The 24658-nt window shown below is 39.9% G+C and overlaps 1 protein-coding gene and 1 long non-coding RNA gene across 2 annotated transcripts; both read right to left on the reverse strand.

The window, feature by feature from the left end:
- Window positions 1–2724: 2724 nt before the first annotated feature.
- LOC145443661 (4-galactosyl-N-acetylglucosaminide 3-alpha-L-fucosyltransferase 9-like) lies at window positions 2725–24637 on the reverse strand. The gene is made up of 6 exons (XM_080321603.1): window positions 24412–24637; window positions 22470–22556; window positions 19079–19152; window positions 16057–16173; window positions 5307–5816; window positions 2725–3271 (listed from the first exon to the last, which is right to left on the reverse strand). The coding sequence occupies exons 1-6, from the start codon at window positions 24622–24624 to the stop codon at window positions 3007–3009; spliced, it is 1266 nt and encodes a 421-aa protein (XP_080177729.1). The 5' UTR covers window positions 24625–24637; the 3' UTR covers window positions 2725–3006.
- LOC145443589 (uncharacterized) lies at window positions 10208–11673 on the reverse strand. Its single transcript, XR_013916482.1, has 3 exons — window positions 11633–11673; window positions 10886–11076; window positions 10208–10307 (listed from the first exon to the last, which is right to left on the reverse strand). It is a non-coding gene; the product is annotated as an uncharacterized LOC145443589 (long non-coding RNA).
- Window positions 24638–24658: the final 21 nt, after the last annotated feature.

The raw sequence follows: 24658 nt of genomic DNA on the forward strand, positions 1-24658 counted from the left end.
GAGAATTCTCAAATATGAAACTAGGACTATAGACAGAGCAGTAACTACGTATTGGAGGTAAATCGCGAGTGGCGCCAAAATAGTTTCAGTTGACCGCAGCTTCGTGCCCCTTCAGATGCTTTCACTCTTTCTAGTTTGAGAACCACTCGCTAAAGAATGGTTCCCGATTGATTGACATTTTCAGCATTTTCGTAGCATAGTGAAATATTGGTCGGGGAAACAAATGCATCATCATTGGTGTGGTTGTTGCGGGGTATCAAATATTGACTTAATAAAACATTGAAAGGCGTATTTACGTAGGTAAACCTAAGCCGTCCGTATGATATGAAAGCCTTCGCTGAGCTACTGTTTGATTTTTCTGGGTAGACGAGATTTGAAACAGATTGGTCGATATTGGAAGTGAGTTTCCGAACATTGTGTACGGTCACCATTGCCAAGGACCACGGCAGTTGTTCCTATAACCTTTCGAGATTCACTGAATCCCACAGGCTAAACAGTGGCCTTCCAATTGGTTTGAAAAATATAATTCTTTGGGAACTTCTTAATGACTCATACTACATATCAGAATATACCTATTCCAAGAAACATCTCTCTTGATAGCACGATCAATTTGAGATTTACCTATTCTAACAAAGATCTCTCTTGATGGCACAATCAATTTGAGATTTAACCATTCTAAAAAACGCCGCTCTTCTTCGTGCCGAATCGAACCAAATAATTGCTATATATATCCGTCGCCTGCGATATCTGTCTCTCCACCGATCATAATTATTGGTCGACCATACCACCTGGAAATTTCAGAAGTTGCAAATTAGCGCCTACTACTACTCAGATTTACGAACATAACAGAACAGATAGATACACCGAAATTACAGTTCATACGAACCGAACTTATACATCCGCAAATGGTGATGGCCGCGTCTACAAAAACGGTCATCGGAGGTACTAATAGTTCTATCCGCTCAAAACGCACAGTGCACAATGTGGAAGACAAGACACAAGGCGATATAATCTGTAGGAGGATACAGAAAGAACCGACCACGGTCTCAAACCGGAACTACGAATCGTAATAGCGGTGACTAACATAGGTCGTTGGGGGTACCAATATTAATATCCGCTCAAGAACACAATGTAAAACGCGGTACTCAAGACGCAATGTAGACTTGTAATCAAGTCACAACGTTCCGAGTCACAAGTCAATCATAGTTTTGAAAATTTTGATCGATTAAAGTCTAGTCATTTCCAATTCACAGCCGAGTCAAGTCCGAGTCCAAGCGGGTCGACGAAGGCCTAGTCCAGTGTTTCTCAAACTTTGTTAGACATGAGTACCTTGATGAGAGTGAATAATGTCACCCCCTTCCTATTTCATGTTCAATTGTTCATAGCCTACATGATAAGGCTTCTACATGTCCATGGGAATTAAGTAAACTCTAAATTGTAACCATCGACTGTGACACCGCATTGTGCATTGGAATATAGATCATAAGGGAAACACATAATATTACACGTAAATATTACCTTCTGTTTCTTTCACTCAGTATACAATGTGCATGCTTCGTTTTTACATCGTCTATATAGGTCAGTTGGGTGTCTGATTTCGAAGACTACTCCAAGTCATTTCGACACCTTCCTGTCTTTCATTGTATCGCAGTCTTGTGGTGCATTGACATGATGAAATAGTTAACAATAAGTGTCTATTCGTCTGGTAAGGAACGAATAGACACTTCCTCAGGCTATTCGTCCTGCAGACCTGACATTCACCTTATATCAGGGGCGGGCAACATACGGCCCGCGTTCCGGATCCGGCCTGCGAAGGGAATTTGTCCGGCCACGGACTGTTTTTCGTCTTACATGATAATGTTGCCCGCGGCCCCATTCTGCTGAGATTCCGCACTACTTGCTTAATAGGTCAAATTTTAGTGACTGTATGTTATTATATACGTGTGTGCGCACTATGCGCAGCGTGCGAGAGTGGAGCTTACGCGTAAGTACGTCAAAGCGAGAAGACTTGCATTATCGGCATCTACGATGTACTCAACCCTAATATCGTTTGTGGTAATCGTGGTGTTTGTCGACTACACTGGTCATTAACACCAGGCTGATATTTCTTATTTTTTATTCCGTAACCCCTGACTTGTAGCTTGGCACACTTCTAGGCTTTTGTAAGACACCGCTTATGCCAGGGGTCGCCAACTCAAAACGAGCCGCAGGTCCCTTTTCAAATTTCGTATAGGACGCAGGCCACATGAATTCAATATCGAGATTAATTAGGCCACGCAGTTGAAGAACGACGCTATCTCGTCACCTGCTCAAACCTGATGTAAATTTGTAGTATCGGACTTATCGGGCGCCTTGAAATCTTAATTAAAGATTGCACGGTGTTTTGATTGATCAGAGAGAATCAGTCATGGCGGCGCCTGTATAGCAATGCTATTCTCAAATCCACATTGTCTTTCTCATTATCGACGAGAAATGACTTTTAGGCGACATTGCTGTCGGTAAAATGCATTCATTAACTACGATTTATTCCTTGCATATTTGGATAAATGGGTGAAAAATGTATCGATTCAGCAATCTGGCCTACTTGTTCGACATCATTCAAATACACAACGGGTTTATTTCAATATGAATACACTATTGACTATTCATTCGTATATTGAAGCTCTGTACCTCCAAGAAGCTCTTTGAATACAAAAGTGAAAAGTTTCCTCATTTTGTTCTTGTGTAATAAATTTAGGCTGGCTTGTGCGAATGAAATTTATTTCTCAAAATAAAGTGCGAATTGAGCTCAAAAAAGTTGAAAAGTTCTGGGCTAGAATAAAGTGTGCCGTTAAATTTATAAGACGCTTCTCCGCAACTCTCGCCAACAGCTCCAACGATTCTGACCCATTTGGAAACCACGTTATTTTGATCTGGCGGCTTGATACGGCCGGCCTTTGACACAAATTCTCTCTGCCCGCGATGGAGTGTGTGATGCTACTCTGAGGTAACGAATGAAAAAAGATTTCATTCGGCGACGATTCTTCCGTTGGTGTCCAAACGAAGATTCTTTTGCAGACAATCAGAATTATCTTTCTCCGCCCATAACTTAAGAGCGGACACTGACATTGGTCGCTTGGGTGACCCTGTAATAGGAAAATTTGTTTTGTGGAAGTCCCGATATGGAACTTTGTATGCATCGTCAAGGCGTATTCCGTGCAGAAAACGACATATTTGACAATTGTGATATCTTCTCTTATAATGCGGGTGGTGTCGCCTTTCGGTCCGCCATCTGGAAAACCATTGTTCTGGTGAATTGTATGTATATTTATCAGCTATAGTACCGCAGTCAATATTCGTATACAATTAAGCACCAAATCTCATATTCCATTATATGCGACGCAGTCAGGAATAAAACTCGAGTCGCAGCTCCGAGTTATCAGGCTCAAAGTATTGAAATTCATCAGGACCGAATCGAGTCAGCAAACGATCATTTTATATGTCCTTAATGGTTCATTTTCGCTTGAATAGTCGCAGAAAGGGCATTTAATAAGAGTGTTCGTATAGGGCCACTAATGAGGTAAATATAGCTTCACGATACATCCTCTAACGTTCGGTTTCGGCACTGGCCATACCATTGGTTCCCAACGTGAACGATAACGTCTCTCAGAGGGCGATTTTGAGATACAAGGTGGCGAGAAGGGCGAAAATTTTAAAATGATCGGTTAGATATATAAAATGCACGTGAAGACGATTTATTCTGCGTAGGACGCGACAAAGGGTAAACTCAATAGAAAGTAGACGCGGAAACCGGTTTTCCGAACACCTGTAACCTCGGAAATTTGGCCTATTTTTAGTAAATTCACCAGCGATCAGAGTTAGGTGAATAAATTCCCCGTTTATATAGTATACAGCCGTCACACGCACATCATGCACGGTATCAGGTCTCACATCATTTCAATAGTCAACCGGGTTAGATGAGAAAATATATCTTGCAATTGCGAAAGTATACTTATAGCCTCATACAACTGACTACCTGAAGCATTCGTCCATGACATTCACTTTTTCTAACTAATAAACCTGAGTTCTTTTCACAACCATTTATTTTCGACATCTCCTTGAGGTAGCCGTAGCATATCTTCTGAATGGCGGCGTCTACACCCGATTGAGTATCAATTTACGATATTATCTCCACATCTACGGGAGCAGCAATGCTGACTTCTTTGACCGCATCTATGCTCAAATTCAACTGGTATATGAGAGTGAAGTGGCTATAGTACTCCAAATCGAGGAAGTTGCCATACATGGGGTCAAGTAACGAATTACTGCGATGTCTTTGTACGACGATGTAGTGGTATTGATTTCAGAATGTTGTAGGGTTACCATATTTTGGAACCGGGAAAATAGGACACTTTTTCAAAATTTTAAAACTTAGAATACCGATGGAAAATACTGAAAAATAGTAAAGTTTTTCCACTTCGTAGTCGGTTGACTAAAAAAAGGACTACTTTTCAATCAGCTCCCGAAATACCCGTCGGAGCTTCACTTCGTTGCTGATTTACGGCATTTCAGTCGAATTTTGCTATGGATTTGACCAAAAAAAGAGGACAAAATCTCAAAAAGGAAGACATTTAGGCGTCCTCGGAAGACATTTTCAAAATCCCAAAAATAGAGGACAAATCCTCCCAAAGGAGGACGTATGGTCATTGGTAAGGTGGATTATTGTTATTTCAGCATCAGCGTGTTTTATAAATGTTTTCCATGTTCACGTTGTGCTCGTGAACATTTGACCACCGATGTTTGATAGGAAAAGGACGTAGGTTATCTTTGTCCTTGATGTTTCTCGCCCATTATACACCGACTCGTGGTAGACATACTCACGATCTGTGCATACTGCATAAAAGTGCATATGCATACCATGAGTTAATGATGTACAAATGCCGGTGAACAAAGAAGGTGTAGATATAGCCTTGTAAGGCTTTCTAAGTCTTGCACCACCCACCCATGCTATCCCAATAATGCATGAGCGCGAAGCAGGGAAGTCATTGATACCAGTGTTACTAATCAGGTGTTTGATCAAACCCGGTCGGGGATCGAACCCACGACCTGCCGACCAAGAAGCCGGACCTTCACCATTACGCTATCTTGTCGGTGCTAGATATGGATTATCACACCTTTATTCATTGAACCAAGATTTATGTCGTCCGTCGCAGTACCTTAGTAAAGTTAACCATACATTTGAATTCACGGGATTCGAATTTGGTGAAACGCAAATTACGGGCAGCGAACTTGCATATAATTGTTACTTATGTAAAAGTATATTTCACCTGAAATATTGCAGGTAAGCGGTTTCGTTGCGATCCAAGTAGTTCAAATGGTCAATCAGATGCTTCATAGATGGAAAGTCTTCCACGAAAATGAATCCGGTGGCGGGGATATGTGCTTCGTATACCTCTTCAGTAGAGCCCCATACAACCGGTACGACTCCGGCTTTTAAGGCACGGAAAAACTTCTCCGTCACGTAGTCTTTACAATGATAGGAATTCTCGAATGCGAAATAAAATTTGTATTGCGATGTGTATTCTATCATTTCATTTTTCATGTAGTCATTTCGAGAAACAGGTGCTTTCCCAAAGCATCGCCCGAATGCTTCCAGCTTCAAGCCCATTGTCAGCAATTTCTTTACATAAGCAAGTCTGACAACGGCCCCTTGAGTCAGATCACAATTTGAAATTGCGATCAACGCCAGATGCTTCTTATTCGCCAGTGGCTTCTCCAATTCGGTTCCAGTTTCAGCTACTGCATTTCCGTAAGTCAATTGAAAATCCGAGTCTCGTCTGTCGTTGGTACGATATCGAAGTGTTAATATTGGGATACCATATCATACAGAAGTCCAATGTCATGTAATGACTAGGGATGGTGTGAACCTCTGAAAGGTTCAGGTTCGTGTGAACGCGAACCTCTTTGAAAGGTTCTGTGTGAACAGGAACGTGAACCTCGTGACGTCACGTGACGTCATATTGCTAATCCCAACCCTATCTTTCAATGAAGTGATAGCGTATATTAATGTATACGATACCTAGCGAAGACCCGGGCCACATAATGTCACAATGCTGAAGTGCATATTGGCGTATCAACTGAGGCAATCAAATGATATAATACTTCCATAAAATCCATAAGCCAACAATTTCGATGAGTACTTGTCATGGAATATATGCTTATGCCTTAACAGTCTTGGCCAGACCGGACAATGTATTCAGCGTCTGAGTATTGCTACATTGATTTTGGGCAGAGTGTAAAACAGGGTTTCTATACTTGCTACCGATATAATCCCATTAATAAGTTATACAGCAGTAGCCAACACCCCAATCGCACGTTTTTTTTTATGATACAATAAAATTATCAAGTCAATATTGATTGGTTGAATAAGCATCATTCGCTGACTACATGTAGTGTATTTCGCTCATGACGTTGTGTGATCGCGAGTCCAGCTCTTAGCACAGAGTCGCTAAATATTCACAAACGGAAATCTGGGTATTTGGAGCAAATTTTTGTAACAGAGCAAGTAAAATTTTTGAGATTGTCAAGGTGCACATTCGTTTTGTGTTGATTGCTTCTGCTGCCAGCGGCATGCACAGAGTGCCCCGCAGTTGAAATGCAATAAATTTGCACTAAAGATGTCATAATGAAGTGAATATTGAAAGTATATATGAAAAAGGTTCACAGTGCAGAACCTATCAAGGTTCTGTTGTGAACGCGAACCTCTGAATTTCTGAGGTTCACACACAGAACGCGAACGTGAACCTCACGTTCACACCATCCCTAGTAATGACCATAATTGCAGATTATATTTCACGTTGCAAACTACAGGACAGATGATGAGTCGCAATTAATATATCTCTAATCTTTGAAGAGCTTCTTGGAGGTACAGAACTTCAATATACAATTAAATGGTATATTCATATTGAAATGAACCCGAATATTTTCGGCTGACACTCGTCAGGGGTAATCGTCAGCAACTAGTAGAGAATTGGAAAGAACATTGTATATCAACAATCGTATCACAAAATATGACGTCACCAGCATGAAATTTCGAATGAGAGAACGTTCAATGTACTATTTTTAGGTGATACACGAACTCCTTTTGTTGACAGAGTTTTGGTTGGTGTATTTTGATAAAAGTTGATTCCAAGGCACACAAATGGAATTGTGAACGACCTCGACCTACGATTCGAAATCGGTCGTCTCGATAATTATTCGCACAAATCGGATTATCCAACAGATGTTTGCCGATGGCAGAATTAATGGCCTTTGATCGATCAGCATCAATCTTAAGTGGATGAGTTAAGGGTGAGCTTTTCACATCGCGTGACGCACGTGTTCTGATAAATCTGGGGACATGTTGGTTTATGCGGTCCTGCAGACGTCTTGACGTTCTTCCCACGTAGCCACAATCACAGTGGCACCTATATTCGTACACTACATTACTTTGTTGAAGTGCAGGAAGCACGTCTTTGCGTGTTGAAGGGAGCAGTTGTGTTGTTGTAAAAATCACATTGGTTTTGACTGTATCGTAACATTTACCGACAGCAGAAATCAATTGTTTTTCAAAGCGGGTGGAAATGGGGCCAATCCAAGGTATATGGATATAAACATCTTTTATTGTTCGTGCGGTGGGCTCTGCTCGTTTTTCTGCGTTGAATTGCGTTAATTTCCTCTCCATGCCGCGGCTGATGACGTGTTCAGGGTTCAGGGACGAGTGTCAGCCGAAAATATTCGGGTTCATTTCAATATGAATATACTATTTAATTGTATATCTCTAATCATGAATCATGACCACATCTCATTGTAAATCAGGGCTGTGGAGTCGGTAAAGTGTGCTACCGACTCCAACTCCGACTCCGATTCCACACATTTTCAATATACCGACTCTGACTACACCAATCAAAGATAATCCGAGATTTATCAAGAAAAAACTAAAATTAAAATAACTCCGCTTCTACTAGTAGGAATTGAGTCAAACTTCTGCATTGTCTTTGAAGACGACTCAACAATTCCATGGGGTTGACAGAAACATTAGAATTTTTTTCAATTTTCCCTAATAAATTAAAATTTTCAATTGGATTTGCGGAGTCTTTTACTTGTTTGAATTTAAGCAAATTTGGTATGAAGCGTTTTTCAGGGTAAAGCTGACAATTTAATCAGTGAATGTCTGGAATCTGGAAAAGGAAGGTATTTTTGAACAACCCTACTCCACAGCCCGGTATTGTATCGCATCTTCCCCTATAGCTAATGTCTTCACATATAGACTATCATTCTCGAAGATGCATTTTTAAGCAAACAGCCTCCACAGTATCATGATCTCAATGTATTTTTTCATCGTTTTACTACGAAACCAAGTCTCTTAGAGGAGTTGCACTTATAACTGCACGGGTGTTTAAATCTTATTGCTTTATCACACTGTTTCCGCTTTGCCACGTAGAGACAATAATTCCCTCACTTATCGTAGGGAAATAATAGCTTCGAGATTGCATGTGCGCACACTCTAAGTTTTGAAGTGTTGCTCAACCCGGAAAATTGAACACGAAACGTGATCCAAAAATTGAACGCCTAAAAGTGTTGCGAAGTGTTTAAATTAAAGGTGTTTACCTAAAAAGTGTTCAGTCTCAAAGTGGCTGGTTGACTAGTCACCGGAACGCAGGGCTCAAAATAAAATCAGATTTTATTGATTCATTAATAAATGACGCTTATAATACCCAACCTGGGTTATTAAATACGTGCAAACATTCAAATTTCCAATAGCTGCTGTGACAGGGTTTCATAAATTCAAATCAGCAGTTGAAACCGTTTCCGGAATAGCCCATGAAATTACGAACATCACAAATGATTAAGAGCAAACTCACAACAAATATCATGCAACTCGCTCAATCATGAAAATGAATGCATTGGGATAGTGATAACAAAATATCATTTAGTATCTGAAACTCTCGTGACAGGGGCATGGACTCAAATTAATTGGTTAGGTCCGTTAGCGGAAAACATGATCAACAGCGGAAAATATGATCAACACAAATCATTACAACTTATATAAAACTAATCAAATTATGGTTTGTAAATTCCTGATTTTATTATAAACAAACAAACAATGAATGTATCAGTATCACTACCACTACCATGATAACCAACCATAAGTATTTTTTTACTCTTAATGAAATTGGGCCTGCTAACCAGGCATCAAAAATATTCTAGTGCTTGCATTACAAGTATTTATATCAGGTTAATGCCAATCACTTTTGTTTAAACAACAAAGAATTGTTTCTTTGAGTCCATACAAATTCTGCAGATTTATAGAAAAGATTTTGTTATTATTTACCAGTCTGCTGCAAAAAATGAAATCTGGAAGTCATTAGGGCATTGGTTCTCAAACATTTTTGGGCACACCCCACTTATGATAGCACAAAATTCCATACACCCCTTATCGTCGTATCATAAAATTAAAAAAAGCAACCAGAAATCCCAACGGATAGTTGGATGGCAGTGACGGAAATGGTTGTTGATGAGAGAATATTCAAATATTAAATTCTGACCATACACAGAGAAATAACTACAAGCTGCCATGTGCGAAAAAGATTTTAGTTGACTGCGGCTTCACGCCCCTTCAAATGCTTTCTCCTGTTTGAGAACCACTACTTAAAGGGTGTGACAATCCAATGCATAGCAGCTCAAAACGTCAACAATGTTTCTGAATACTCCATTTTCAATGAAGCATTTTTATATTCTTGCCATCAGCTGCAATCCAGGCTCGGTGAATCTCTGATTTGTGGCGTGTCATGGTGTTTGCTTCTTTTTACTGGTCGACTCCAAGTTGCGCTCCTTTAAAATGTGATTAAATTCCAAAGTTTTGAATATGTCAATGAAAATTCTAAATTTTATGCAGAAATAAATATAAATATTTCGGACATGTAGGTTACAGAAGCACAGGAAAGGTGCTCGGATACATGTGAAATCCAATCACTGAGCAGGACTAAAATTAGCCAAACGACTAATAAAATTATCTTTAATTAGGTCTGCGTTTTTTTAAAAATTCGGCCATTTTGACAGTTACATTGACATTCAGACGCACAGGCAACTGTGAGAATGCAGAACTGTAACTCAGAATGAAATTTATAGCAGAACGTTGCAAGTCTATGTAAATTTGTATGGTCCACAAAACAGAAAGATTACGGTACCTGTTTCAATGAGACATGCGCTCGGGTCTTGGATTATATTCGTTTGTCTCTCAATTTGGCTTGGAGAAGGAGACAGTTGACTTCATCAACCTCGTTTTGCTGAAAATATAATTGATTGCAAACAAGATCTGACAATAAATGTAGTAGAACCGTTGTTCCTATGGGTTCAGATTTCCATTATAATAATTGACATACGGTACGGTAGGCTTTACATATAACTTTGATTCTAAGATTTTATAGCTGCTTTGAATTGAGACGAGAAAATATATCAGACAAAGGACACATTGATTGTCTTTAGTACAAAAACTTTGTGACATCTTATCGAAGGTGTGAATACTTTTCCTTCATTGCGGTAATTGTAACTGTTGTAAATGTTTCAAAATCCTTCATTTCTGATTAAATTTAATCAACGCAATTCATTGGAATTAGCAGGTTAAGGGAAATGATCTCAATTTGATGTTCACCTAGTCCTAGTACAGTTTAGTAAGCAATAGTTTAAATACAAGTTACACCGGCTCTTTACATTCAACTACACCTCTGTTCAATGTACAGTATACAGATCAAGCCTTTCATCAGCTCATATGGCATATATGGATAGTTTTTGAGAAAATTAGGACTGCAAAAACCAGCACATTGCATAATCAATGGTGATATATGAAATGAATAAATAGACTTACATAATCACATGTTTCCATGGGTTCTTGAGACAAAAGTATGTATCGCAAAAGATGACTGCACCGGCACAAAATCCGTTCAGATGACTCCTCACGTCACTATCAACATTGTCTGTTAGCGCAGGCATGGTAGAACCAGGGGCTCTTTTCGAAGAGTCGACATCAGTTGGATGAATTTGAGGATCAATCCCAGACTGTTGAAAAGAAAATACTTGTTTTAAAAATTTGCTATACAAGGGAACTATTCAATATTCGAACAGCTTCTTCGAGGTACAAAACTTCAATATAAAATTGAATAGTATATGCATATTGAAATGTGCCCAAATATTTTTGGCTGAGACTCGTCAGGGGTAATCATCAGCAACTAGTAGAGAATTTAAAAGAACGTTGTATATCAACAATCGTATCACAAAATATGACGTCACCCGCATTCAGTATTCACGCAGATATCAGACTGGATACAATTGTATGTGACAAAAGGGTGTCTTTCATAGAACAATTAATTGATGGAATGGAAAGTTGCATGTGACCTTTCCACCAATTTTACTCCAGCACGGGTAGCATACTTTCCTGGATTGTTAATCATTTTAGTGAAATTTTACCAGCAAACATTCATAAAAATAACCTAATGCAGCAGAATCAAATTTATTATCTAAGGATATACCAACTTACTTAAGAAACACTGCGATGCTTACCAGTATTTTAATACCAAATGCATTTCAAAATGGTGCCAATTGCAATACATACTACCTGAACATTAGGGCATTTTCATATTCTTTCTATCAGCCGCAACCCAGGCTTGATGAGTCCCTAATTCGTGGCGTGCCATGGCGGCTCCATTTTTTTACTGGTCAAATCCAAATGCTGCTCCTAGAAAATATGATAAATACCAAATGAAAATTGTAAATATTATGCAGAAGTAAATATAAATATTTCACACAGGTAGGTTACAGAAGCGCAAGAGAGGTGCTCAGCCCCCCAGGTTGAGAACCACTGACCTAGCCCATTATAGCTCAGTAAGCAATAGTTAAAGTACAAGTTAGATGAGCTCATTACGTTCAACTACATCTCTGTTCAGTGTTCAGTGTACACTGTACAGTGTACACAGATGAAACCTTTTTCAGCTCATACCGAATAGTCCGTAGGCTACTCTGCGAGATAGTTCGTGGTAAAAGTAATACTGCAAAAACCAGGAAATTACATAATCAATGGTGATATAAAAATAAATCAATAGGCTTACATAATCATACGTATCCATGGGTTCTTGAGACAAAGGTCTGTATCGCATAAGATGACTGTGCCGGCACAAAACCCGTTACGAACGACTCCTCAGTCCTCACGTCACTGTCAACATTGTCTGATAGCGCAGGCACGGTAGATCCAGGGGGCTCCTTTCAAAGAGTCGACATCAGTTGGACGAATTTGAGGATCAATCCAAGACTATTGAAAAGAAAATATATGTTTCAAAAATTTGCAGTACAATAATGAACTACTCAGTAATCACGTAGATATCATACTGAATACAGTTGTTGTTTTCTGCAATAAGTTCTGTGTCACAGAAGGGTGTCTTTCATAGAATAATTAGGTAATGAAATGGAAAGTTGCACATGACGTTACCACCGGCACGGGTAGTATACTTCCTGGATTGCTAACAATTTTAGTGAAATTTTATCAGCAAACATTCATAAAAATCTTTATCACGAAGATAACCGGATGCAACAGACTCAAATTCATTAAGGATATACCAGTTCACTTACAAAACACCGTGATGCTTACCAGTATTCCATACACAAAATGCATTTCAAAAAGGTGCCAATTTCAATACATACTACCTGCAAAATAGAGTTTAGTTCAGTTACCGTATCATAATAAACTCAGGAAAGTCAAATTTGAGGATTGGGCAAAACAAATATTACCCCTTGTGATCCATGGTTTGTTGATAAGATTGTTTGTTTGGCTGTGCTGTTATTGGGGCGATTTTGTGGACCTAAAAATGGAAGATTTTGGCCAAAAAATCCACATTCACACATATTTTGACGATAAAAAACTTAATTTTGACCCCATGTACTTGAATTAGGTGTTTCTGACATGATGTTAGAATTGTACTACCGGTACTTATCTTTATTTCTGGCTGGAGCTGTCTGTTCTTCCAAAGTAGTTTGACCTAAAAAATATCTTTTGGCAAGAAAACTGACAAATTTTTACATGAAGAAACCTTATTTTATCGAAATCTAGACCCATGAAGAATTCCAGTATTAGTTACATCTCGTATTATGGTAGAAATAATTAAAACTTTGTTGTAGTATGACGAAAGATACTTTCCCACATTTTCGGGTAGAAAGTGTCTGTCCTTACTAAGTAGCTTGGCAAGAATGGGGAAAAAACGTTCACCAGCAGCAGTTGTTGGCCGTCAACACTGAAGTTGTGGGTACACTGCAGGTGACACACCGTGTTGCTTCAATGTGACAAAGTTGTCTACATCGCAATTTTTCACCATACGGTTTCTAATAGAAGAACCAATGCCCACGCAATCTTGCTTCAGTTAGGATAATTCAGTAGGCTACGTTGAGCATTTATTTCATTTGACAGTTTCTGATTCACAATGAGCAGACGATGGTCCGTCTACAACGGTAGAACTATAAAGTAGGCTACAAGATGTAAATTGTAAAATGATAAGTTCACCGACAGTGCAATCATCTATGATACAAACGAAATGCAAGTTGCCCAAAAAAAATTTGACTTTGTAAACAATTTTTGCAATTTTAACCTAACAGTACAATTTTGACAAAATTTTGACCTATTTTGACATGTCAAAAAAACTGTCTTAGTTAAAACCTTACCACTTGGAATAAACAGTACAGTGTAAAATGTGTTGCAGTTGAAAAACCATCAAAACCGTTGCATGACTGTCATACCGGTATTCAATTGCTGAAATTGCGGTACTTGTCCACAATGGACCACAATATCGCCTACATAGGGATATTTCAGTTTGGATAGAGAGAACATCCCTTTATCTATACGTCAAAAAGTTAGTTGGATATCAGCTTCCCACCAGTACCGTAGTACTAGACCTGGTCGCAGCCTGGTATATTATCAGATTCGGAGCTCGATCATCCAGCAATAAGATCGGACGAATCATATACTAGAAAACTTCCAAAGAATATTCATATGAATAAGGGATATCAGTAGTCTACTAAAACATCTAAAACAAACGACCTTATTGCCATGTCAAAACGAGCTCATTTTATGACTATTCTCACATTACATATATTCAATAACATTTACCGCATTTCCATACGTTACAGTACATGGATGCTATGATCCTTTACGCCACCAGGTAGCAGAAACTGCTTCAATATATCCATTCCGCCAAGTCTGTTCGTGTACCCTACTCTCTGCCTGAAGCCTGACGAACCACCAATTCAAATTCCAAACTGAAATCGAGCGCGCTCTACCGTAACGAAGGTGGTGACCCCTCTGCGTCACAGGGAAATATGTATATTTTGTTCAAATATTACCCTTAAACTTGGTGGTTTGGTCAGTTGAATAATATTATTTTACATACACCATGATTTTATGTGATCCCCGAACGTACCGATAGTTTATGAATGCGAAATTGATGATAAATTACGGAGTATAAATTTTCTTGAAAGTAAGCCGCAGTGGCGAAGTGTTACATATAAACGGAGAAATACGCAGAAGTGTTGCGACGATAATGGCCCAATGCGTTCATATGCCCAAAAAGTGTGTCTGTACGCAGAATAAAGTGTTATGAAGTGTTCAATACGACCTTGCGGATTTAGAGTGCATATTTGCAACACTACGATAGCGTTGCCATACGTCCGGAATTTCACGAACATGCCCGGAATTTCACTGAAAAGCACTGCGTCCGGGAGGAAATTCTAAAATATGCCTAAAAGTCCGGAATTTTAAAGGTTTGAGGTAAGATCATAATTTTTTCGTAAATCAACATAAACAATAGTATTTTCAAGCAGATTTATGCTATTCGACATTTTCTTCGTACTGTGCGCGAGTTAATGCGACGTGTTATGATATTAGTATGGGTACCAGGCACCACCCTCGCCAAGAAAATTCAAACAAAAATAAATATTATTAACCAGAGAGAGAGAGAGAGATATGATATTCTTTTTCGCCTGCACCATCGAGATGCTTTGATGACGGAGTTGCGATACGGCATCATGAGGTCATCTAGTCTGCGCCCCCGTTTTTTTTCTCCTCCATGCTATCCTTGATTGCTGAGCGCCTTGCAGGATAGCTGCGGATACCAACTTTTGAGTCTTTGGTATGACCCGACCGGGGATCGAAAAGCCGGACGCATAACCATTACACTATCTCGCTAGGCTCATTAACTGAAATAAGTCTAATTGTAATCGCAATTATAAGCTAACGGTAAATTCCTAGAGTTGGTTAAGGCTGATTGGATGCTTCAGTTAAAGACAGCGGTTCCAAATCTCGGGGTCGTTTGCCTTTATCTGGACATCGCGATGATGTTGGACGTAATCAGCTTCCTAGGCCGTAAGTGCGGACAAGCCGATTTTTTTAGTAATCAGCTTATTCAGTTTTTAGCTGGGCCGCGGAACATTTTCAAGTTGGAAATGAGGTCGCGACCATAACAAGTTGAAAATCACCGGATGTGCAACCTGCTGGTGCATTTTATAGTAGCCTAATATATGGAAGAATCAATATTATTAACAAAATTAATTCAGAAAATTCAACAACCAGATGCATTTAATAAGTGCTCAGAAAGTCACATCGATTACCATATGGTTGGCCCAAGATCAGTGCTTTTTTATGGCAAAAAATATATTTTCGGACCTGATTAAAACACACAGCCAGATAGCCGCACCGACCTAACGGCATAGCCGGGCTGTCAAACACAATTCCGACAGGCCAGACACGACGCCGCCAGATGATTTCATCCGACCCGTGACGAAATCTATTGCAGACCCTAGCAAGTAGCAATTACCAGAGCTCACATTACAGATGGCCCAATTCATGACCTATGTTCTACTCCATTCCTGTATGCAGTCGATGGGCAATGCTTTGCTAGTGTTACTAGGATTACAATAAGAGAAGGTATGTAATGACTTGAATGCATAGCTTTGTAATCGCTTTGCACTGATACGAGACATCGGCAGCGCGTCAGTACTTACCGATAGGTTAGTGACGCGTTGAATCCTATTTGATCAGCCTGGTGTAACCAGTTGCTCCGAGACATATACGGTGGTGCCTCTGCGCAACGCCATATCCAGTATTGATTAGGATTCCGTCTGAAATGCAACCCAAAAGAATCGAGCATAACACAGTAACAACGCGCGGTTACACTATGATATGCTGATAACGCCAGATGCGACACGGCAATAAGCGGGTTTAATACAATGTATGGTAATAATATTGTAACGTTTTTACACAGTGTGGGTGGCTACGTCTTATTGTCGAAATTTGTTAATGCTCCAATTATCTCTCCAGTTATCCAATCTTGAACAATGAGCATATTTATTTTGCACAACGCAGAGTTGATACACAGTGTGGATCCACACCACACCTTAAAGGTGATACAAGAAAAGAGATCCTGCCTCACGATTATATCGCGGTATAAATTAATCACAACATATTATTCCAAATGATGCCTGAAAAACTATAGCATAAGTACGAATGGAGTTTAACGGAACGTAGCCACATAGGAACGTTGATAGGTGTGAACGAAATCTGACGGACCATGGACCGACCGGATTTTTCTCCTTTTGGGCCGGAGCCGGATCAGTAATTTTTCTGATACGGGCGGAGTCTGATCGGAGCCGGATAAGTACTTGTTACTAACAATATGACAGCCATACCTTCTTCCACCCTCGAATCAATAGTTAAAGGGAAACGTTGATGGAAATAAACCTCATGCTTAGTCCAAGTTGGCATAATTACTTCAGGTAAGCGTTGGATTTGACCTTTGAGTTTTTAATGTCCTGTCTGCCTTGTTTCAATCAATATTCAAAACCACCCTCTGAGTAGATAATAATTATCGGAGATTGTCGGTCCGGATCATGGTCATTTCTAGAATCCCGCCCCGGAGTCGGACCGCAGTCGGACCAGAGCTTTAAAAACGCGACCGAAGTATAGGACCAGAGAATTTGACGATCCGCCCCGCACTAGCACGAAGGTACGTATAGGATTTAAGACAATTCGAATCAAAAACAACCATCTGTTCCGCGACGTAATCAAGAACTAAACTAGCGAAATCTTGATTATATACAGAAAACTCAACTTGCCGATTGAAAGTTGTTTGTTTGTTTATTGGTATCCGTGTCGCTTGTCGACTACTATGGACATTTACACCAGGCGGATATTCTTCATTTTTATTCTGTAACTGCCGACTTGCAGCGCGGCCCACTTCTAGGCTATTTACAAGACACCGCTTACGCGGATGATACGGCGAGGAGGAGCCTAGATAAACCCCTAACACTCGGGTAGGAATACTGGTGTCGACCTTGGTCGGACGCGAACCAGCAACCCATTGGTGTTGCAACTGTGGATAACGCCACTACGCTATCTCGCCACACGTCGATTGATAGTAATGATAGGCTCAAATCAGCTCCGAATTGAAACACAGAATTTACGAAATCCTGTTCAGTCGCTATCAAGTAAAGGGGAATATTCGATCTGTATCCTGAGAACTGGGTTTTTGAATTCTGAGGTCGATTACCACCGCTAAGAGCAGGGGTGGGCAATTATTTTCCTCCGCGGGCCAAATGAGAAAAATAAATACGTTGGCGGGCAGAGGGAAAAATCTTAGCTATATTCTCCAGCGAATTTTAATTTTATTTCTAAATTACATTCTTAATAAATGCTGCTCAGTGAATGTGTAGATATTAGGTAATGAGAAAGTGACGGTTAATTAAAAATATATATATATTTGCTGTCATGAATCGTAACATTGGTAAACATGATACATTTTTGCTCTCTAGAAACCCCTATCCACGTTCTTCAATTAAGAATTTAAAACAGTGGTTCTCAAACTTTTTCAGGCACGCCTGTTTTTATGATGGTCAGCAATTTCGCGCCCCCTTATCATGATATCACAAAATATTAAAAAGTGCAACCGGAATGCTAGTAATCTCCACGGATAGTTTGACAGCATGGAAGATTATGGCTGTTAATGAGAGAATTGTGACATATGTAAAGTCGGACAATACACAAAGCAACAAGTTGTTGCCAACAACCATAAGCTGGGGGAATATCGCGCGGAGCGCGGACATATTTTTCAGTAAACTTCGGCTTCGCGCCACCCTTCTGATGCTTTCACGTCTCCCAGTTTGAGAACCACTGCACTGAAATGTAGGCTATATGCAATAGTACAAAGCTTATTTCTTCGTCGCTGCCTTCCAAGCAGTGTGCAGCTTAAATAACTTTTATGTTGAGCGAAGCTAGCAGTTTTTCTGAACTTCGCTCTCCCTTGACCGAGTGTTTTTTCGTGTTTTTGTCATAAGACCGACTTTCGTTAAAATTCTTAATCTCGGCGACATGCTCGGCAAAAACTCATGCAAGGACGGGTTTACCCTGGACTCTGTATTTAGTGTTCTGAATTCTAAACCTAAACCTTCTTTGAATCTCAGTTTTATGCTTTGTTTTTTGGGCATGACCGTTAATCTTTTATGTGTGCTGATAGATTGTCATATAGATAGTCATATAGTAATCGCAAGCACTGATTGACTTGTTTTAGAATTAGGGGTTAGGAAGCATATCACGTAACAAATTGAAACTCATACCGTATAATGCGTAATTTGACAATGGCTAAGGTAGGTTTGAACTAAACTATATGGAAAGAGCGATTTCTTGTGTAATCAATTGCTACTCATACTTTGCCACGTTGCCTTTATTTTCAATCTGGACTACGCATGTCAGGTACGTAGGCAGCGTTATCGTGGCATGAACAATTGAACATGAACAGGCTTCGAAGTAAGCGAATTTCCTGTTCATTTGATACAGCCAGATTTACTCATTCAAATAGAGAGTTTTATGTTTTGAATTCCAAGCAATCTTTCGCGGGCCGCAAAGAATAGCTTCGCGGGCCGCATGTGGCCCGCGGGCCGCACTTTGCCCATGTCTGGCTAAGAGTGTATGGAAGGTGTGTACCCTGCGACATTTCACTTCTGGTTCACCGTCAAGCATTTGGTTACTTACTTCACTTGAGGAATACCTTGCAGGCTGGCTCGATCATAATGAAGGATGACCGCCTCAGTTCTGGTATCGCTTATCTGCAATGATATGAATAAAACTGAGTGTTGGCGTGCTCTTAACGACATAGTACAAGCGAATATGAACATGTAACACCTCGGCCGGAAGGCTGCGTAGGTAGATCATATAAACAGGTGGAAAATAGGTTTATTAACCAAATTTCCAACATAGCTTAAGGAGCGAATGATGCCATCGCCACACTCTGGTGACAAATTTTGCTTTCACGCCCATCGCAATGGGCGAAAACGAGTAACATACACCCATTCTTATATTGGAGATATATCTGAAGAGTGTTTTTGTCTGTAGTATAGTATTCATGTTGTTTTTCGATTATACCAGTGGTTCTTAACCTTGCCTCCAGCGCCCCTCAAGGAGTGCTGGGCTCAGGGGGGCGATATGGGAGCGCTGAAGAAAAATGGCTTCGCAGTAGATGATGTAGTAGTAGGACATATCCTTAATGAGTATTCAGAGCAAATTAACATTCCACAAGACATGTCAAATCTCGAAACGTTTGGTCGCGCTACGCGGCGACGTTTGCTACATATGTAGTGGGTTATTTATTATAATTCATGTTAAATGAATTGATGGTCCTAATAGATCGCCAAATTCCCGTTAAAACACTACTGTCACATTTGCTAGGGTTATATTGAACAATATGTTTCGAACTAGGTATTATATCCTGCAGCGCACAGCGTGTGCAAATCGAAGAAGGAGGCACTGTATGTCACTTTTGAGAGTGCGATTAAATCGCGAAATATTTCCAATACTAAAGTCCCGAAATGACCGACTGGACTTTGACCTCTTACCAGGACCGAAACTGCAGCAACCCAAACCCCCTAATCAAGGGGGGAGCTCGAAGAGTGCCCTAAATTATTTCGGTGAATGAACATAAATTACACTTCATGTTTTGACGACTAAAATACGCATATTTACAGAAAATAGAAATAGACATTTCGGCGTCGGCCATTACCACGCCACCATGCACAAAGACATATGAAGTTTCGGCTAATATGGGACTCCGAGAAGTGTGTCAAAAAGATCGTCAGCGAGAAAACCTTAGCCGAAGAAAATTGCTCTTATGTTGACCGTAAACGTCGATGTAGAAAAGTCTAATTGTCCTGTCGTCGCAATCTACACCCCACAGGACAAATAACATACACCAGAGAAAAATTATTTGCCAGTGAAGAAATACCAATTTTGAACCGTGTGCTTACTTTAGTTTAATACGTTTATGCGTTTCAATATCTTTTGACTATATAGCGGACAAGAGGTAACAAAATAACAGCATGTAACGAAGTAATTTGTACCAACGGGCACGCCCGAATATGTTTAAGTGTTAAATACATGGCCTTCATTTTCCAAGACAAAGCTGACTCAGCGCTACTAGTAAATCTGATTACGTGGGTCCGGAGGATAAAAAGTTTATAGCGACATATATATGCAATTACCATCTAATCAGTAGTGCATTATAGACAAATTTGGCGCCTAGGGCGACCAAGCCACACAAACTTTGCTGACTATCGAAATCACGCGACGGGGATCTTAAGGGCCAAGCCCCAATAAGTTTGGTTTATCACGCTATGGGTGCCCAAGAAAATCTTTTTTATGGGGACTGGCGAAGTGTTGTAACGGCCCTCCCTCTTACCCATTGTCTTTATTACAGTCCTTACAATATGGGGTGGAGGGCGCTACTGCACGATATTTTGTGAAAGGAGGCGCTAGAGGAAAAAATGTTAAGAACCACTGGATTATACAATGGTTATTTACACCAAGCCAACGTTATGATTTCGACAAGCACCATGAATACCACAAAACAAACAAACAACCAACCCGCATCACGACTAAAACAAAGGGCGCAGCATAGAAATATGCCAACTTATATCGTCGTTAGAGCTACTGCTATAGTGGTTTATAACGGTGATCAATAGACCGTTCACCGTGTTCTTGTCAGTTTCCGTTATTTGTGCATAACTTCGTTGCTAGCATGAGCCGTATATAATATCCGTAATAAGATGTGTACTGTAGCAGTATTATGTGTCCTAAAGCTTTGATAATAAAGCATGCCTGCGAAAAGACAAGGGGTGGATTTGAAGGTAACATTTTGGAATCATTTGACTGAACCAGCCCGCAAGCGATCAAAATGTTTGAATCCGTCTCGCGATCGAATTTGAGTTTCATACCTCTGCTTTACAGTGTATATGTTGAAACGAAATTTTATTACTACGTTGTATCTCGAAAATGAAGTACTACTAGCTGAGCTACATTTAGACCCAGCTCATTCAATTACGATGAAATTCAAAGGATCGATGAATTGAATGAATGAATGAATAAATAAATAAATAAATAAATAAATGAATGAATGAATGAATGAATGAATGAATGAATGAATGAATGAATGAATGAATGAATGAATGAATGAATGAATGAATGAATGAATGAATGAATGAATGAATGAATGAATGAATGAATGAATGAATGAATGAATGAATGAATGAATGAATGAATGAATGAATGAATGAATAAATTAATCAATCAATCAATCAATCAATCAGTCAATCAATCAATCAATCAATAGATCAGGGATGGCCAACCTGCGGTCGTAGAAGGAAATTTGTGCGGCCGTAGACACATATTTCAATTAGCATACGTTGGCGGCCATAGACATGCAATTTGAAAATACGAATTGAATCCCGAATTTTTGAGAGATTTTAATTATTCTTGAAATTTTCGTCGCGCTGCGTGCGTGCGTGCTATTCATTTTTCGATTTTATTATAGTAGCGCCCTTAGCAATCTGAGCCCTACAGTACAGACTACAGATGCGAACAGCAGAGGTAAATGATGCGCCCCATATATAAATACACACTCGGAATCGTGTAGTGTCCACTATGCCTACATTCCTGATGGTAGTCCATGAAATAACAACATGCGGCAAAATGGTTTATAACAATTGGCCCAACGAAGAGGCATCATCATTTATAGCTTGCCCCAAATTTTCGAAAACACCCTTTCTATCAACTCTACCGGTCAATCTGATCACATGGGCTGAGAAATGATAAATGTATGATAGTTATATGTTAAACTACTAATATTATTGACGAAATTCATTACTGAATCTGAAAAAAATTTCGCGCTGCCGTGACCATAACAAATGACATACTTTGACCACTCGCGATTTCGGCGCGTATATACCGATGTCGTTGAATAGATTAGTCCGACGTTCGGTACGTTTCGGAGGTGAAATAAAATAACAGACATGCAAGTCAGATTAGTTGAACGAGCCCGTATGCGGTACTATTGCTATAGCTCACATAGTTATGTGTCCCCTGGTGTACTCACCCACTTGTCTGCATTGCGTACAAGACATCCCCCACATTCTCTGGGCAGATCGACCTCTGGATCCAATGAGTACCATGCAAGTATTATCTATACGGAGTTCAAAATATATAAGAACAAGTTTTGACTTTCCTATACCTATACGCGTCCCAGTAATTGTAGTCAGTCATGGTCCAATGATGTAGAATTTTATACGAGCCCATTGAAGTAAAATATGCGTCATGCGTTAATGAGCATGCAGAGATGTAGAAATACTGACGGGAGTATTGACTTGACTGCTGCTCTTTTAGATTAATTAGGTCTATATCTATATCTATATCTCACATTGCCTACTCACATTGGTTTGAATATGTGACATTGGTTACTAAACCTGGAAATCGGTTTCAGGAACAAAATGCAAATATAAATCCGTGATTCTGAACCTTTCTCGCCTTAACTAACCATAGTTTGTTTCGAGTCTTCAAATTTATATGAAGACTAAAGACAAATATGTAGGGTTACCATACGTCCTCTTTAAAGAGGATCTGTCCAGTCTTTTTGACGTTTTTGAAAGTGTCCTCGGAGGGAGGACGCCCAAATGTCCTCTTTTTTTTTAAAAAAAATCCTCTTTTTCAAGCCAGATTGACCCTATTCTTTTCAATGGCAGTTAAGAGCCATACAACGATGTCCACCAACTGTTACGTCACCATATCGAAGTTCACTACATGGGGTCGTTATGTGATGTTATAACAGCCGCATTATTGAAGCCGGTAGCCGCACACCATTAGAGAATGACGTAGAATGGGAAGCGGTCGTTGAGCGACACTGATCCTTTGCTACTGGGGTCGGGAGCCTTTTGCAAGCTACCTAATTGTATTACCGTGAGAATTTATCAGAGAGTCATATCATCAACAGAGCCATATATGTATCGCCAGCCATTGTTTACCATCCCTGCAATGCGCTATATGGTGATAAATTGCCCATTTGAGGGGGGGTCACTTTCTGCAAAACTGACCATCACTTTTCAAATTCATACCGTGACCTCACCAACACTTGAATCTGAGCTGTTCTAGTTTAAAACTGGGCTAGGTATCGCCTTCTTCCGTTTCCGCCCTCGATAGACACCCCATGACATGTCTAGGCCTTTTATAAGACTAAATAAACAAGCTTTTTTCTAAAAAATCTCTTTCTTTCTCACATTTTTCAAGACTGTCCCCCCAGGATAGCGCCAGAGAGCCGGAAATGATGCCTCAGTGCGTAGCCACCGTTGCCTAGTTTCGAACAAGCCGTCAACAGTCGCCGTAAACCACGCGAAAAATCAAAAACACATGAAACATTTATATAATGGCGTGGTCAGTGAGTGGTCATAATGGCTAAGTTCAAGATCAATACCGAACTGGACCCCTACCGCCCAGTTAATGGCATGAAACAACGTGGTATTTCCCCCTGTCATATGCTCATATCCAACCATTTGCAATCACAGTGATCCAGTTTATGACTCATATTCCGTCACGAACTCGGACTTGAACTTGACTATGTTCTTGAAAATCACCGAAGCGTGACGAAAATTAACAAACCCCCCTCAGAAAACTCCCCATAACAAGGTTTGATGTTCGAAACGGTGAAAACTTACACATAATACCGTACAAGTCTACTTCTGATGTTCTGGCAGAATTTCGGACGGTATTTCCCACTCGGAAAATATCTGGAAATTTCTGGTGAGGCGTATTTTCGGCGGAACTCCATATGTAAGATCATCCGTATTTGAAAATTGTCATGGCTTATACCTTCAAATTCGGTATCATATAAATCAGAAGATAGCTGGCTTTCTAGATAAGCCAAAAGCAGTCTGCTACGACATATATACTTGGAGATATTGAGAGATGAACTTGAACTTGGGTCACCAGTGATCCCCCCATTAAAAGGGTTAACGAAATACACGACATTCATTTACAGTATATTCTACCTTTTTCGTGGCCTTTTCTGCCTTGTCTAGTGCATTCTCGTATTCTCTTCGGTACAGGAATTCATAGGCATCATCATCTTCTGGCAGCACACCCGGCCTACAGACCATATCATTCTGCATTGTGATCTCTTGCGAAGTGTTGTAGATAAATTGGACAAACAGACTTGCGATAGATAGGCAAATCACTAGGAAAAGCCATCGATATTCTTTCATAGTATTCGATATAGTATTTCTGCAAAAGTCTTAG

This window comes from Botryllus schlosseri, chromosome 1 (assembly GCF_051294905.1).
Source record: "Botryllus schlosseri isolate E-star chromosome 1, Bs_hap1, whole genome shotgun sequence".
NCBI classification, from domain to species: domain Eukaryota; kingdom Metazoa; phylum Chordata; class Ascidiacea; order Stolidobranchia; family Styelidae; genus Botryllus; species Botryllus schlosseri.

Bases quoted from the DNA above. Each gene is read 5' to 3' on its own strand.
- LOC145443661 (XM_080321603.1), bottom strand. From the start codon at position 24,624: ATGAAAGAATATCGATGGCTTTTCCTAGTGATTTGCCTATCTATCGCA. The intron at 19,153-22,469 runs GTGAGTACACCA...ATATCATTGCAG, and splicing joins TACGCAATGCAGACAAGTGG to ATAAGCGATACCAGAACTGA. The intron at 3,272-5,306 runs GTGAAATATACT...ATGGTTTTCCAG, and splicing joins GCTTACCTGCAATATTTCAG to ATGGCGGACCGAAAGGCGAC.